We start from the raw sequence: 15,820 nt of genomic DNA, 5'->3' as shown, positions 1-15,820 counted from the left end.
ATGACAACCTCCAATATTACCACAACCCATCCAGCTTTCTTCTTGCTGGTAGGAATTCCAGGTTTGGAGCACCTGCATGTCTGGATCTCCATTCCATTCTGCTTCGCCTATACTCTGGCCCTGCTAGGCAACTGTACCCTCCTCTTCATTATTCAGGCTGATGAAGCCCTCCATGAGCCCATGTACCTCTTTCTGGCCATGTTGGCAAGCATTGATCTGGTCCTCTCTTCTACAACACTTCCCAAAATGTTAGCTGTTTTTTGGTTCAGAGATCGGGAGATCAGCTTCTATGGCTGTCTGGTCCAGATGTTCTTTCTCCATTCCTTCTCTATCATGGAGTCAGCAGTCCTGCTGGCCATGGCCTTTGACCGTTACGTGGCTATCTGTAAGCCCCTGCACTACACTACGGTGCTGACTGGGCCCCTTATCACCAAGATTGGTATGGCTGCTGTGGCTCGGGCTGTGACACTAATGACTCCACTCCCTTTTCTGCTCAAACGCTTCCACTACTGCCGAGGCCCCATGATTGCCCACTGCTACTGTGAGCACATGGCCGTGGTAAGGCTGGCCTGTGGGGATACTCGCTTCAACAATATCTATGGCATTGCTGTGGCCATGTTTATAGTGGTGTTGGATCTGCTGTTTGTTATCTTGTCTTATATCTTCATCCTTCGGGCAGTCCTACAGCTTGCCTCTCAGGAGGCCCGCTACAAGGCCTTTGGGACTTGTATCTCTCACATAGGTGCAATCTTGTCTACCTACACACCTGTGGTCATCTCCTCAGTCATGCACCGTGTGGCTCGCCAGGCTGCTCCTCATGTCCATATACTTCTTGCTATTTTCTATCTTCTTTTTCCACCCATGATCAATCCCATCATCTATGGCGTCAAGACCAAGCAGATTCGTGATCATGTGCTCAGTCTATTCTGGAGAAAGAATGTGTAGATGCTATTGAGTAGATGGATGTTGGATTGAGGTGGTAGGGAAATATCTTAAGTAGGAAAACTGTAATCTCCATGTTTGGCAGTTCTTTAGTATGACAAGGAAAATGAGGTTTCATTCCTCACAGATGCAATTAGATCAAATTTTGGCCCGATAGCAGAGATTTGACCTTCCTGTTCTCATAAACTCATCACATGACTAAAGAAAACAAAGAAGCTTCCAAAAATGCTATTGACATCTAGGTAAAAGACAATAGGAATATTGGTTGAGGTTGGCACAAGAATTTAAGGTTTTGGTGAACTCTTCATCTGGACTATGAATGAGGAATTGAACCACATGTTTTGTGACCCAAAGGCCAATAACACTTCAAGTACTAAAACTGCTTCCATATCTTTTATAAATGGCATTCATGCCTCTTCCACTCTATTAGCTTACTACCACCCAATGTTATTGGGTCTACATTTGGATAGATCCACTTAAAAAAAAAGATTTACTTGAGAGAGAGAAAGAAAAGAGAGAGAGAGAAACGAGAGAGAAGAGAGAAGAGGTGAGGCACAGAGGAAGAGAGGGTCCCAAGCAGGCTCAGCACAGAGCCCAATGCTGGGCTCTATCCCATAATCCCAAGACAGCAAGACCATGACCTGAGCTGAAACCAAGAGCTGGATGCTTAACCAACTGTGGCACCCAGGAGCTCCTGAACAGCTACACTACTAAGCAGACTTATTTCTTCTATTAAATCAGTAGGAGTCAGAAAAGAAGTCCAAGGAACTAATAGCCAATTCCTTTGTCAAACATTTAGCAAAGGAGGCTTCTGACATTCCTTTACGTAAATTTATATCACATAACTTTCCATGTGCATATGTATTTTTTCTCACTTAGTAATATTTACTGAATGAAGAGATGAATACCATCTTTGAGCTATGTATTATGGAAACAAAGATTAATACCCTTTCCTCTTGAAGCTGAGACTTCTGAAACTAAAAAAGTTAAAATATGTAGTTGTGATAGGCTGTATTATTGTTCACAGATATTTGCTTTCCCATCTCTCTACCATGGAAGGGGAATTTTCTCACTCTTGGAATGTTAAATATTGATATGTGGCTTTCTTAAGCCATTGGAGTTTGAGTGGTCTTAAAATATTCCACGATAACGAAAAACTTCAAAATGTGTTCCTGTAGCTTGGTCTAGTCTGTCTTGCTTTTTGCTTGTGTTAAAAGAATGGGCATGTTCCAGGACAGAATTTTTCCTTCAACCTAGACCAAGAGCCTCTGACTGTTCCCTGACCCTACTCAAACTCTTGCTTGGTTTTCTTCAGTAGAGATGGGGCATTGTGCATGATAGATTAGATTACTATTAAAAAAAATACTTACTCTCTCAGGGTGTAAAACCTCACTGACTATGGGATTGGCTGTCTGCACCACTTTGGTCAATGGGGCATTAGTAGATGTGGTACAACCAGAAACTTGAAATTTGCTTGTGCAATGGGGCTCGTCATCTTCTGACTTTGCTGCACCATAAGGATATACCCTGGTTAGCCCATTTATCCAATGATAAGAGGAAAAAGTGGAGTAGAACTGCCTGATCAACTTGCAGCTTGAAGTAGAACCTTAACAACCAAACCCACCATGGATCAGCAGATTCCCCAGCTTACTTGTGCATGGATAAGCAAATTCAGCTGATAACAGCAGAGTCATCTCAGCCAATCTCCAAATGTATGAGAGATACATTTTTATTGTTATAAGCCACAGAGTCTGTGGATATTTTTTCCCACAGTACCTTCTAGAAACTAATTATCTGTCATTGTTATTTAGTAAACTGAATATAGTAAATGGACTAATAAGTATTTCCAGGCCTCAAGATCTGATTTGTCCTTATGTTTGGTACAGAAATGAACCTGCCCTTCAGGTGATACTCCTACCCTCCACAGAGAGTGATTTTGTCCAACATATAAGTCTAGTAATATATGAAATCAATTACTATGTAATAAATGTTCTGCATGACTAGTTTTATTCACAATAGTCAAAGTTGAATTATTATGTATTAATACTATGTGCTTAGATGGAACATAACAGTATGAGAATACATGCATGCTATTTTTGGAGTTGAAGTTTTTACAGTTACATAAACGATCAGGAGGATATGGAAAATGTGTACTAATTCAAACTTAATCATGACATTTCCAACAATTCTTGCACCCTAGTTCTGGCTTTTTGGACCCTGAGTAATTGTCTGTAAGTTGTCCCAACAATGCTTCTTCATGGACCCTTGACTGACTCAGTTTTAGCTATGGTAGCCCCAAACACACTGATAGCTTAGAATGGCCAACTGACAGAGTTGGACTGCAAACGAACATAAAGAAGACAAGCTTCACCCAATATTTTAATAAGCAATGTTAGAAATAAGCACAATTCCTTGAATATAATTTCAAATAGTGTTTTGTTCAGGATGCTTTCCTATCATTATTGTGTCTGTTATATCCGTTTCTTGTATTTTTCAATGATACTGTAATTTCATCTGATATTGTAATTAGTAGGTAAGTGTATATATTTTATCTCAGATATTGTAATTTCCTTTTTTGAAAGTTTGATTTAGGCATTTTTTTATATCTTTGATGTCTCTAAACATGCTCAATCTTTCCTCTAGCCTCTTAAACAGTTATAAATGTTTACTGTATATTCAACCTCCTTATTTACTAATTTTATTATCTGTACATTTTAAAAAATTTGTTTTTATTTTTCTTATGTGTATTTCCTGATAATTTTTGATTGAGTGCCAGATATGTTGAATTTTACTTTTGGGAACTGGATACTTCTGTATTATATATATATATATTCTTGAGATTTATTCTGGGTCATGGTTAAGTTGATGGAAACCACTTCATCCTTTAGGCTTTGTTAGGACCAGAGCAGCTTTTAGTTTAGGCTTAATTTGTAACCACTATTGAGTAAAAGGATTTTTGGAAAAAAAAAATCTGATGACTCATGAGGATTTCCACTCTGGCTTGTGGGAACAAGAACTATTCCCAGTCTAGTGGAGAACTGGAGATTTTTTCCTCTAATATTCTGGGGGTGGTTTTATGTTTTGGGTAATTTCCTCCCCAGTAATCACTGAATGGTACTCAGATGATGGACTGCAGATCTCTAATGCATTTTCTCTCTTCTCTGGTATTCCAACCTATGAACTCTAGCTCCTTTGGACATTTATGTTTGATATATTATTTGGGGTACCACATATGTGAAATTAGAAGTCAGATTTTTTAAGAGTATGTGATCACCTATGTAGATAGAACAAATCCAAGGACATAGCTAGATCCTGGCATCAAAAATATTTTTATTTTGAGAGCAAGAGTGAGCAGGGCAGGGAGGAGCAGAAAGAGAAAGAGAGAGAATCTTAAGCTGTCTCCATGCTTAGCATGCAGCTCAACATGGGGCCCAGTATCATGACCTGAATCAAAACCAAGAGTTGGTTGCTCAACCAACAGAGCCACCCAGGTGTGCCTGGATCCTGGCATTTTACCGCCATGGAATAGAACAAAAGTCAAGAATGATATGAAATTCCTCATATTAGAGAGATCATATGATAACTATCTTTCTCTGATTGACTTATTTTGCCTAGCATAATACCTTGAGAGGCAGGGTAGGGGGATTTTGGGGGGAGGGGAAAAAAAAGAAACAAGGTGGGACCGGGGAGGGAGACAAATCATAAGAAACTCTTAGGAAACAAACTGAGGGTTGCTGGGGGAGGGAGGGGAGGGATGGGGTGGTTGGGTCATGGACATTAGGGAGGGTATGTGCTATGGTGAGTGCTGTGAATTGTGTAAGACAGAGGATTCATAGACCTGTACCCCTGAAGCAAATAATACATTATATGTTACTTAAAAAAATGCAGTTACCATATGACCTAGGTCCACCCAAGAAATGAAAACATATGTCCACATAAAAACTTATACTACAAATGTCTACAGCAGCATTATTCAAAATAGCCAGAAGATGAAGACTGATGAATGGATTTTTAAAATATGTTAAGTTCATTCAATGGAATATTATTTGATCATAAAATAGAATGAAATACTGATACATGCCACAACATGGATAAACCTTGAACATGTTACATCAAATGAAAGAAATCAGTCACAAATGTTCACATACTATGTGATTTTTATATAAAATGTCCAAAATATGCAAATCTAGAGAGACACAAAATAGATTCATGGTTGCACAGGGCTCCTGGGGGAATGCAGGGCTAGGGAATGTGATGGTTTTTTTTTAAAGCGATGAAATGTTCTAAAATTGATTGTCGGTGGTGTTTGTATTTATCTGTGAATATACTAAAATCCATTAAATTATATACTTTTTTGTGTGAATTGTATGGCATGTGAATTATATACCTCAATAAAGCTGTTTTTCAAAATAAAAAAAAAAAGAATGACATGAAAACAGGAGTGGTCCTCAGACTTTAAATACAAAGTTGGATAAAAGACTGGAGGAGTCAAGGCCTGTGTCTCACCTGCAGACCAGTGGCAATGCAAATGTACCTCATAGAATCTGTGGAAGGATAAAGAAACAATGCCTGCTGGGCACTTACAAGGTCATAAAAGCCACATTCCTTGAAAAACATGGCAAAGGTTTGCTTGCTCATAACTGTCAGACCAGTAGCCGAGTGACCTTCTCCCTACACTTTGGGAAGTCAGCTGGTCCAGAGCTTTGGAAAGCAGGGGTGCCAGGCAGAGGCAGGAAAGGTCTGAGAGTGCCTGTTGCATGGATGGAAATACTCAAAAGAGCTTCTTCTGTTTGTTGATCACCTCCTGCATGCACCAGTTAGCAAACTGGCTCAGTGAATTGCCATCATAAGATCATAAGATGGGTATTGTCTTTAAGATGGGTGTCAGTGCCCCCGCTTTACAGATGAGAAGAGTGAGGTTCAGGGAGGGAAAGTACTTGCCTAAGGTCACACAGCATGCTTATTCTAGTGCTGGGCTTAACACCGGCTCTGAGGCTCAGCCTGAGGTCTGGACTGTGAAAATCAGTAAAGGAACCTTCACTAAAGTGGGATGGGGAGGCTGGAAGGTAGGGTCCTACCACTCAGTACCAATTACAGGAAGAGTTGTCAGTTACGGACCCCCAACAGAAGAGTCCTCAGCAGGAAAAAAAATCATCATTACAGGCTCCCTTAGGGAAAAGATGTTCACTGCCTCTCCTGCAAGAAATCTACTACTCCTGCAAATCAGCCAATGAGAAATCATCATCACCCTGAACTCTTGCTTCTCTCTGGTAGATTTAGGTTCGAAATAACCACTCTTGACTTCCTCCTCCTTCTCCATAAAATAATGCTTCTCTGCTTCATTGGGCTTGCCTATGGTCTTGCAGTAGCTTGCATGTCCCAAGTTGTAATTCTCTGCTATTCCTGAATAAACCCATTTTTGCTGTTAAAAAAAAAAAAGACTGGAGGAGTCATGAAGTGATAGAACGTCCATAAACTACAGAAGATGTTGAAGTTGTACATATGTCATCTTGTAGATTCTAAAATCCCTAATTGCCTAAAAAGGATGGTTTGCAAAATAGGAGCACAAAATGGCCTACTCGGGTAGAGAAAATCTTAGAATTCATTTCTTGCTATTTTCTTCAGCCTTTTAATATTTACATCATTGTAGGTTTCCTGATATAAAATATAACAGTATGTGAGGTTAAGTACATATTTATAGGTTATGTACAATTATAGAAATACAATAATCAATGTGTCTAATATTTGCATATGTGTGAGTATATATACACACATGTAAATGATTGAATTTATACTTCACTGACTTGGATTTCCTAGATCTACTCCAGCCATTTGTACCTCTTTCTTGGGGAAGCACGTTCTGCTTTCTGCTCTGATCTTGGCATTAAATCCCTCCCTCTTCCCAGGAATGGCACTTGGTCTGTGTTTCAGGTAGTATTGACATCAGGTAGAGTTGAATTCTAAAATATTTCTATCACCACTCTTTGAAGAGATTGCCTGCCTGTGTTTGGGAAGGGAGTTAAAGACAGAGAGACCAAACTTACCAGGACCAGACTGAATGGTCCTCGATGCTACCCTCACGATAGTATCACCTCCACAAACGACATGACTAAAAGTCCAGGGATCTGAGGACCTCTCCTTTGGGTTAGATTCCAGTTTGGGAAGTGTCTAGTCACTTTTAGTTGATGAGTTACTGTAATGCTGAGACCTCCCTCTGAGAATGTGGTTGGTTGGTCCTGGCTTTGTATCTCTCCTTAGTTCTCTCTCTCTTTTTTTTTTTTTTTTTGGGTCCCTCCTTAGTTCTGAAGCTTTTTGTGACACTGGCAATGTAAAAAACACTTTTCAAGACAAGTGCGATAATTTACAGAGAAAGAAGGATGATGTAAAGTTTGACTGTTAAAGATATTATCCTTATTTTAAACAGATGGGTATCAAAATATTTTTACAACACTGAATCCATTTAAAAGTTTGATATAGCAGTTTTATTTTACAATGCCAATATTTAATGCAATCCAGGAATTATATATTTGAACTAGAGGACAAAAATTCTAGATGCTAACTTGATTTTGAGAAATTATATATCTCTTTATGCAGTTAAGGAGTTCACTTATAAGAAGTTAGAGAATCTCTTCTTTAAAGCACATAAGCAGACCCTAGTGTTTGACTTGAAACTTCCAAAATGGGCAGAATTTGGATGGGCCTATTTTCATTCTATGAAATGCAACTCGAATACCTTAGCCTACACTTCAGGACTGTATTCTGATTGTGATACCAATCCCAATCCCTAATGATATTACACACTAGCTGAGGAACTAATATCATGTGCATGGCAATATCAGCTTATAGATAAATATGAAAATATTTGATCCTTAATACTGATTGCTAAGTCCATTGTTAGCACTTGGCTTGGGCTATAACAAACAGCTATCTATGACCCAAAGATTTTTTTCCTGAAGACTTAAGACTGCAACATCTTAATTGTATCAAGTTATAAAATACCTGGATGATATTTGATCATCTCATTCATCTGAACTTAAAGAAATTCATGCATCATAAATTCATTCATTTATCCATATATCCAAACATTTGTTGATGCCTTAAATATGTTATGGGTGGCATTTTTGTACTCATGAATTACAGGATCAGAATAGGACAGTGTGACAGACTCATATCAAAGAAACTTGAATGCTAGGATCTAGAACCACTGTCTCTTCAGCACCCAATTCGTAACAGCCCATTCTGCCCTAATTCTGTTTTATCATCTGCTTAAAGCTTATTTTAAAAATTATGCTCAGTTAGCCAACTTATAGTACATCATTGGTTTTTTTTAGTTTGATTTTTTTGCTGACTGCTCAAAGTTTTGCCCAAGAATTAGTTTGGAGTCTAAGTACAGTCTATTTGATGACTGACACCTTGTTTCTTCCAGTCTCCTGACTTTGGTTCACCTTCTTGTAAGCTGCTGTCATTATCAGGAATATCACCTTCAGGAAAGGGAGTGTGTAGGTATATAAATGGAAGGAAGATGTTTGGATCCTGAATCATGAGAAATGGAAGTTTCTATCCTTATTTAATGGGAGATAGAAAGCACAGTAAGTGAAGTCTTCTGAAAGATTCTTAATGGAATACTTCTCCCTCCCATAGCTAGTGCTCACAGGCATGTAAAATGTTCCTTTCCTGTCTTCCCTTGGTAAACAGACTTTTTCAATTTAGGATCTAGTAAAAGAGCTTAGGTGTTGTCTTCTAAAATCTTATTTTATAGATGCCAACAAAATTCCCAAATTAGTAGGTAAAAATCTCATTCAAGATAATAAAGTAAAAAAAAAAAAAAGATAATAAAGTCATTGGTCCTCTATGTGTTTTTAAAATAGTCATAAAATGTATGGCTTGATTTTCACACAAAGCTAACCCAGGAACCTAGAATTTTAGGGAAGCTTGGGAAGATTCAGATTGGGGAAACCTGCCAGTCAAGAAGATATTTCTCTTATGTAAGACTATATTGTTAATTCAGAAAGGGCCTTAAGTGGTGTGGAAGTGGATCCTAAGCACTCCTGAGGTAAGTGAGACTAAGGTTGGGTGAAACAAAGTAAGAGTGATCAGTCTGGCCAGTTTGTACACAGCTCTGCTGCTGGGGTAAAGGAATGAGAATTAGAAGGTTATAGAGGAGACCATCCCTGAGAGGATCCGGTGGGGACATGATTGCAGTATCAGTGGATCAACAGTACTAGAGAATCTAGTAAGAGACGGTCATTTTCCATAGTCACAATGTGAAGATGTGAAGAAGTATCATAAATATAACATAAGGATGTATTTGGGGTCAGAGCCCAGGTGAGGAATAAGGAAGGAGATAGTCCTCTCCTATGTGACTGCCATGGTGGAAATCTTACAGGAACACACCCATCCCGTACTGCAGTTTTAAGTTTAACACAAAGAAGAAGGTGACAGAAAAACTTCTAGGGGACTTTTAAAACCTGTATCAGACTAAACTACAAATTGGAATTAAGTTTTATAGCTCAATTTGATTTTAATTTTACTCAATTTTTAATTTTAAGTCCTATTGTGGGTGATGCAGGAAAAAAAGCTGAAGTGATATTTTGTAAAACCGAGCCTGTGACTTTGGATCTTTTTCACTCGTTATACAGGAAATGTTTAGAAGTATTTGGCCTCTTACCATCCCAAGACTAAATAAATGGGTGTTACTAGTTGAAAATCCTCAGATGTACATGAATGGGTGCTGGGGCAGCTAAGGAGACCAGAGGAAAGCTGGCTCTGTGAATGGACTTTCTGCAGAGAAGCAAAGAGCAGAGTTTCCTAGAGCTGAGGTTGATATATTCATGAATGAGAAATAACTACAGATATTCTATTGCTATTCCAGGAACTTGCTTCAGTTATTCCTCTCCTGGGTCTCTCAGTGCACAATAAAATACTATTATTATTAAAAGGCAAGTTTTTTCTTTATGTGAGGAATTATGCAGGCATTTTAGATTATCTCATTATATCCTTATAAAAAACTCAAGAGAAGCTACTATAGCTACTTTTTAAAAAAATTATTTATTTATTTTTTTTTATAAACACATAATGTATTTTTATCCCCAGGGGTACAGGTCTGTGAATCGCCAGGTTTACACACTTCACAGCACTCATCATAGCACATACCCTCCCCAGTGTCCATAACCCCACCCCCCTCTCCCAATCCCCCTCCCCCAGCAACCCTCAGTTTGTTTTGTGACATAAAGAGTCACTTATGGTTTGTCTCCCTCCCAATCCCATTTTGTTTCATTTATTCTTCTCCTATCCCCCTAACCCCCCATGTTGCTTCTCCATGTCCTCATATCAGGGAGATCATATGATAGTTGTTTTTCTCCAATTGACTTATTTCACTAAGCATGATACCCTCTAGTTCCATCCACGTCATCACAAATGGCAAGATTTCATTTATTTTGATGGCTGCATAGTATTCCATTGTATATATATATACCACATCTTCTTTATCCATTCATCTGTTGATGGACATCTAGGTTCTTTCCATAGTTTGGCTATTGTAGACATTGCTGCTATAAACATTTGGGTGCACATGCCCCTTCAGATCACTACATTTGTATCTTTAGGGTAAATACCCAGTAGTACAATTGCTGGGTCATAGGGTAGTTCTATTTTCAACTTTTTGAGGAACCTCCATGCTGTTTTCCAGAGCGGTTGCACCAGCTTGCATTCTCACCAACAGTGTAGGAGGGTTCCTCTTTCTCTGCATCCTCACCAGCATCTGTCATTTCTTGACTTATTAATTTTTCGCTACTTTCATTTTTAAGAAAACTGGGGCTTAGATTGTGAATACCTCCAAAGCCTAACAGTTATTGGTTCAGATCCATCTCTGCCTTTTACCTAAGTCCAGAGCCCAAGTTCTTACTCACCTGTCACATGACCATTTACAAATAACTGTAAGGATGTCCCCTCCCTCAACTTTACCCCAATCTTCACTTCTTCCATCAAGACTTACTTGCAGACCCAAGAGGTGCTGAGTATCTTTTCTTCCCATCTTAAGTGTGGGTGATAGAAAAAGGACAGAGATTTGAAGAGGCACATGCACCCCAATGTTTATAGCAGTAATGTCCACAATTGCCAAAATATGTAAAGAGCCTAGATGTCCATCAACAGATAAATGGGTAAAGAAGACGGGGAGGTTTTATATAAGTATATATTATATGGGACTAGAGGGTTTTGCTTATTATGCTAAGTGAAATAAGTCAGAGAAAGAAATACTGTATAATTTCACTCATATGTGGAATTTATGAAACAAAACAGATGAACATAGGGGAAGGGAAGGAAAAATAAAGGGAAAACAGAGGTGGAGGCAAACCATAAGAGACTCTTAACTATACGGAACAAACTGAGGGTTGCTAGAAGGGGAGTGGGTGGGAAGATGGGGTAACTGGGTGATGGCACTTGATGGAGGGCACTTGAAGTAATGAGCACTGAGGGTTGTATGCAACTGATGAATCACTGAATTCTATCTCTGAAACTAATAATACACTATATGTTAAATTGAATTTAAATAAAAATTAAAATAGTCATTTATGTGGAGAAATGAAATACTGTATTTGAATAAGATGTTCAGTTATTGGACTTGTCATGTCCCCATACTACATTCACTGGGGTACATTCCCTTCCATATTCTTCTGAGCTTAGCCCCTTCATGAAAGTTATGAAAGAGCCCAGACAGGACTAGGGTTGACAATGGGATTAAATGCCCTATTATAACTAAGCTTACACCCTGAGTCTGATAGGTCTGGGTGTTGTCATGGGTGGTTGTCCCTGGATGGAATGGGAGCCCACGTTTGCCTGGTATTTCTTCTCTTTACTCCCAATCATTCAATGTCATAGGGGGATGAAGCTGGAGATGGTATTTAGTTTTGGTCTATAGTAAACACAGAAGATCATCTAGAAACACCATATGGAGGTATTTCTGAGATTATTTGGCTAAAAAGTTCTTAGTAGTAACCCTACTAAATGCAATTTAAGCCGAAAATAAAAGCCTTGGAAACCACACACACTCTCTGCATTATGTAGTATAAATCACAGACTTAAGGCAATATGCCAAAGAACTATCCCATGACAAAGGTTCCTTGTCATTCCCTTTAGCACTGGTGCCACTGTTGGGTTTGAACATTTTTCTTTATTTTCTCTGAAGTCCAGGGCTGTGGTTAGGAGATAATTCTGTAAAACAAACTTTCAGCTCTGGGACTTCTATATTTTCATCAATTCCTAATTAAGAATAAAAATAAAAACAAAAATATAAGTAGATAGGTTATATTTAGCACCAAAATTTATATTCATAGAACACAAGATTTCTAAAATAAGTGAACTTGGGTTTGGCACTGGACTCTAGAATCCTTGATAAGGAGATGGGAATGAACACCCCTCATCCCAAAACAGAGAAAAATTAATATGCCCCAACTAACCTTAGTGTTAGGCATAGGATTCTGAACAAATAAAATATCACAAATTCTTTTCTAAAGTTTAGCTTAAACTCCTAGCTAGTTCCAAGTTTGTTTTCCTTTAAACATTTTTTTTTGGAGGATATGAGGTTTGAATACTGTTCTTGCTTAATCACTGACTCCTTTATATTATGCTTTCAAAACACTAAGATTTATTTTTAACCTAAGGTAATTCATCTTAGCTTTTGTAATTGTTTGTAAAATGAAGTTAAATGAACATTTTGATTTAGAACTAAAATAGACATACCATAATTCTCAATCACTAGAATTGGGAGTAGTTGCTTTATTTTTCATGCATTCCCACAAGATTCTTGTAGGTTTCTAACCTGAAGTAATCATCTTGTTACAGAACTTCTATGATCAATAAAAGGTTCAAATCATAAAAAAGTAAGTATGAACCAAGAATTTTCTTAAAAGATCTGAAGTTATTTCAAGGTTTGTATCTACTACTTAATCATTTTTACTCCATTCTCTACCCAAATTCTTTCATGTCAGTAATCCCACTGTTACTTTCTTCCCTCTTCGTCATTTTATTATTTCAATGTGGCTACTGTACTTCAGGACCATTTCAGGACCGTCAAAACAAAATCTCCTAGTGTTCTTCTGTCTTTTCCTCTCTGTTGCCAGTTAATTATTAAGAGGAAATGTGGAATAGTGTATTTCCATTTATTTAAATGGGGGAATAACCTGGCTTGAGAACTTTAACGTCTATGGGCAGGAAGGTCCCAATCTAAGTCCTATTAGATAAAGATTTCTCACATTCATATTGCCATTCACCCTCAATGAAAGGTCTTTTCTGGGGCAAGCCAAAAAGATTGGAAAACTAGCCAGTGCAGTTGAATTTTTACAAGTCTTTACTAAAAATTTGTAAATGGTCTTCGAGAAGGTTTTATAGTAGAATTTTATCTTCTACAAATTGTGCAAAACATTCTTCAAAGAGAAACTAGAAATCCTTTATAAAAAATGTCAAATAAACCTATTTCTGTGGCCTTGCAATTAATTTTATATCAAATATGAAAAGGGATACTGTATAAAAACTCATACCTTGATTTCCCCAGGTATTCCTCTCTCCACTTTGAGAAAATCCACAGTCAAGTGGAATATATTCTAGCATTTTTCTTAGACCTTTATGGCCACATCTCAGGTAAGCCCGATCTTCATGGGTATTATTGTACTGGCGTCCCCAGTCAGAGTCATTTCCTGCTATCCTTATCTGTATGCCCTGCAGATGCAGAATGGTCACTTGGGTTGAGTGCCTGCCTTGAGAACGTGGAGAAGTCTCTCTCGAATCTGTTTGGTGCGGACAGCATAGACAACTGGGTTGAGGATGGGTGGGATGAGAAGGTAAAAGTTGGCTAAAAGGATATGGATATGGGGAGGCACATGATGGCCAAAGCGGTGAGTGAGAGAAGAAACAGCAATAGGGATATAGAAAACAAGAATGGCACAAATGTGAGAACTACATGTCCCTAAGGTTTTAAGCCTAGCCTCAGGGGTGGCCAACCCCATTACAGCCCTGAAAATCATCACATAGGAGGCAGTGATGGCGAATGAATCCAGGATCAATACCAGGAAGCCAATTCCCATTCCATATAAGTTGTTGACTGTTGTGTCACCACATGCCAAGGTAACTATCGCCATGTGCTCACAATAGGAATGGGCAACGATTTGGGTCCGGTAAAGAGGCAGCCTCAGGCGAATCATCAGAGGCAGGGGTCCAATGTAGAGTACTCCACGAAGGAGGGCAACCAGGCCCAAACGACTCACTGCGGCATGAGTGAGCACGGAGGTGTGGCGTAATGGGTCACAGATGGCCACATAGCGGTCAAAAGCCATGGCAAGGAAGATTCCTGACTCAACAGTGGCAAAGCAATGGATGAAGAACATCTGGGTCAAGCAGGCATCCAGGTCAATGCTGTGGGCCCCAAACCAGAAGATGGCTAGCAGTTTGGGCATGGTAGAGGTTGACAGGACCAAGTCAATGACAGCCAACATGCACAGGAAGAAGTACATGGGTTGGTGCAGGCTGCGTTCCACCTTTATCACTGCCAAGATGGTCACATTCCCCACTACAGCCATCAGGTACATAGAGCTGAAGGGGATGGAGAGCCAGATGTGCAGGGATTGCAGCCCTGGAATGCCAGTAAGCCAGAAAGAACTAGGCACCAAGCAGGCATTATTAGACATGAACATGTTTCAGGCAGTGGAATATCCAGGAGTCAGGAGCACTTAGATTTTTTACTCTTATGACAGATACTATTTCTGGAAACTGTAGACTAGATTCTTACATTCATCCTGTGCAATTGGTGGAGCCTATAATAAAGAATTCTGAATGTCTCCTTGGTATGTTACAGATTTTATTAAAGAAACTACATGGGGTGCCTAAGTGGCTCAGTAGGTTAAATATTTGCCTTCAGCTCAGGTCATGATGCCTGGACTGAGCCCAAGGTAGATGTTTAACCACCCAGGCACCCCAAGAGCACAGAGTTTAATTCAGGTCCTGTCCTGGTTAGGGTTGCCATCTTACTGTTTCCCATCAGATTCTCAGCAATATTAAGTCTCAGATTCCCCATCCTCACCAGGGTGACTTTCTTCACACAGCCATGTTTGTGCTGAGAGGTCTCACCACCTTTTTGGTTTTTACCCAGGCAAATTCCCCACATACTTCAAGGCCCATCCTGGATCATTTCTACTCTATGAAGCCTTCTTTGGGATCTGTAGTCTATACCAGAACGGGTGAGTAGTCACTAAATTCAAACAAGCCCATGCACATTTCAAATATACTTTTAATTGTTTTTTTATATTTTAGGTATTTCCATGGCAAAGAAGCATAAAAATGGCCCTATTTAACCTCAGGGATTCCTAATTCTAGCTCCAACATAAGTTTTTACAAGGTTGCTTAATTCTTGGTCAGCCATTGATTGCTGAAAAGAAAAAGGAGTTTTGTGAACTTTAAAATATTCCACAAGTGTTCTTGTTATATTATCTCACCAACTTCAGCAATTCTTTGAATTAAGTACTTTAATATGCCAGTAAGTGATAACATGGGAAGTTTTTTCTTCAGAACTCAATTGTGAGCTTCTGTGGATTTATGGGACAGGAAAGGGAAAGGCATCTGGAGGCTGCACCACAGGGCACAAGCTTTGCCATCTAATAAACCAGATTTCCCATTCCATACCTTTATTTTACTCTGTTTCTGGGCAGGTAGCCTAACCTCTTGACAGTTCATTTTTTTCTGTATAAAATATGGAGAGAATATCTACTATAAAGGATAATTATAAGGAACAAATGAAAATTAGTATGAGATTCTTGGCACATGGCAGCAACTTTCTCTCCCTGAATTCTTACTGTTCACTATGGGGAACAGATAAGAACTTTAGATTCTG

The 15,820-nt window shown here is 38.9% G+C and overlaps 2 protein-coding genes across 2 annotated transcripts; one reads left to right on the top strand and one right to left on the bottom strand.

Annotated features, from left to right (window-relative positions):
• LOC123949798 (olfactory receptor 52K1) lies at positions 1-945 on the top strand. Its single transcript, XM_046017430.1, has one exon. The coding sequence runs from the start codon at positions 1-3 to the stop codon at positions 943-945; it is 945 nt and encodes a 314-aa protein (XP_045873386.1).
• A 12,728-nt stretch (positions 946-13,673) lies between these two features.
• LOC123950003 (olfactory receptor 52M1-like) lies at positions 13,674-14,627 on the bottom strand. The gene has a single exon (XM_046017817.1). It carries the CDS (start codon positions 14,625-14,627, stop codon positions 13,674-13,676), a length of 954 nt encoding a protein of 317 aa, XP_045873773.1.
• Between the last annotated feature and the right edge of the window lie 1,193 nt (positions 14,628-15,820).

Source organism: Meles meles, chromosome 8 (assembly GCF_922984935.1).
Source record: "Meles meles chromosome 8, mMelMel3.1 paternal haplotype, whole genome shotgun sequence".
Lineage (NCBI taxonomy): Eukaryota > Metazoa > Chordata > Mammalia > Carnivora > Mustelidae > Meles > Meles meles.
Note: the sequence above shows the minus strand (reverse complement) of the source record. Positions and strands in the feature narration are given on the sequence as shown.

Coding starts and splice junctions, on each gene's coding strand:
- LOC123949798 (XM_046017430.1), top strand. CDS start 1: ATGACAACCTCCAATATTACCACAACCCATCCAGCTTTCTTCTTGCTG.
- LOC123950003 (XM_046017817.1), bottom strand. CDS start 14,627: ATGTTCATGTCTAATAATGCCTGCTTGGTGCCTAGTTCTTTCTGGCTT.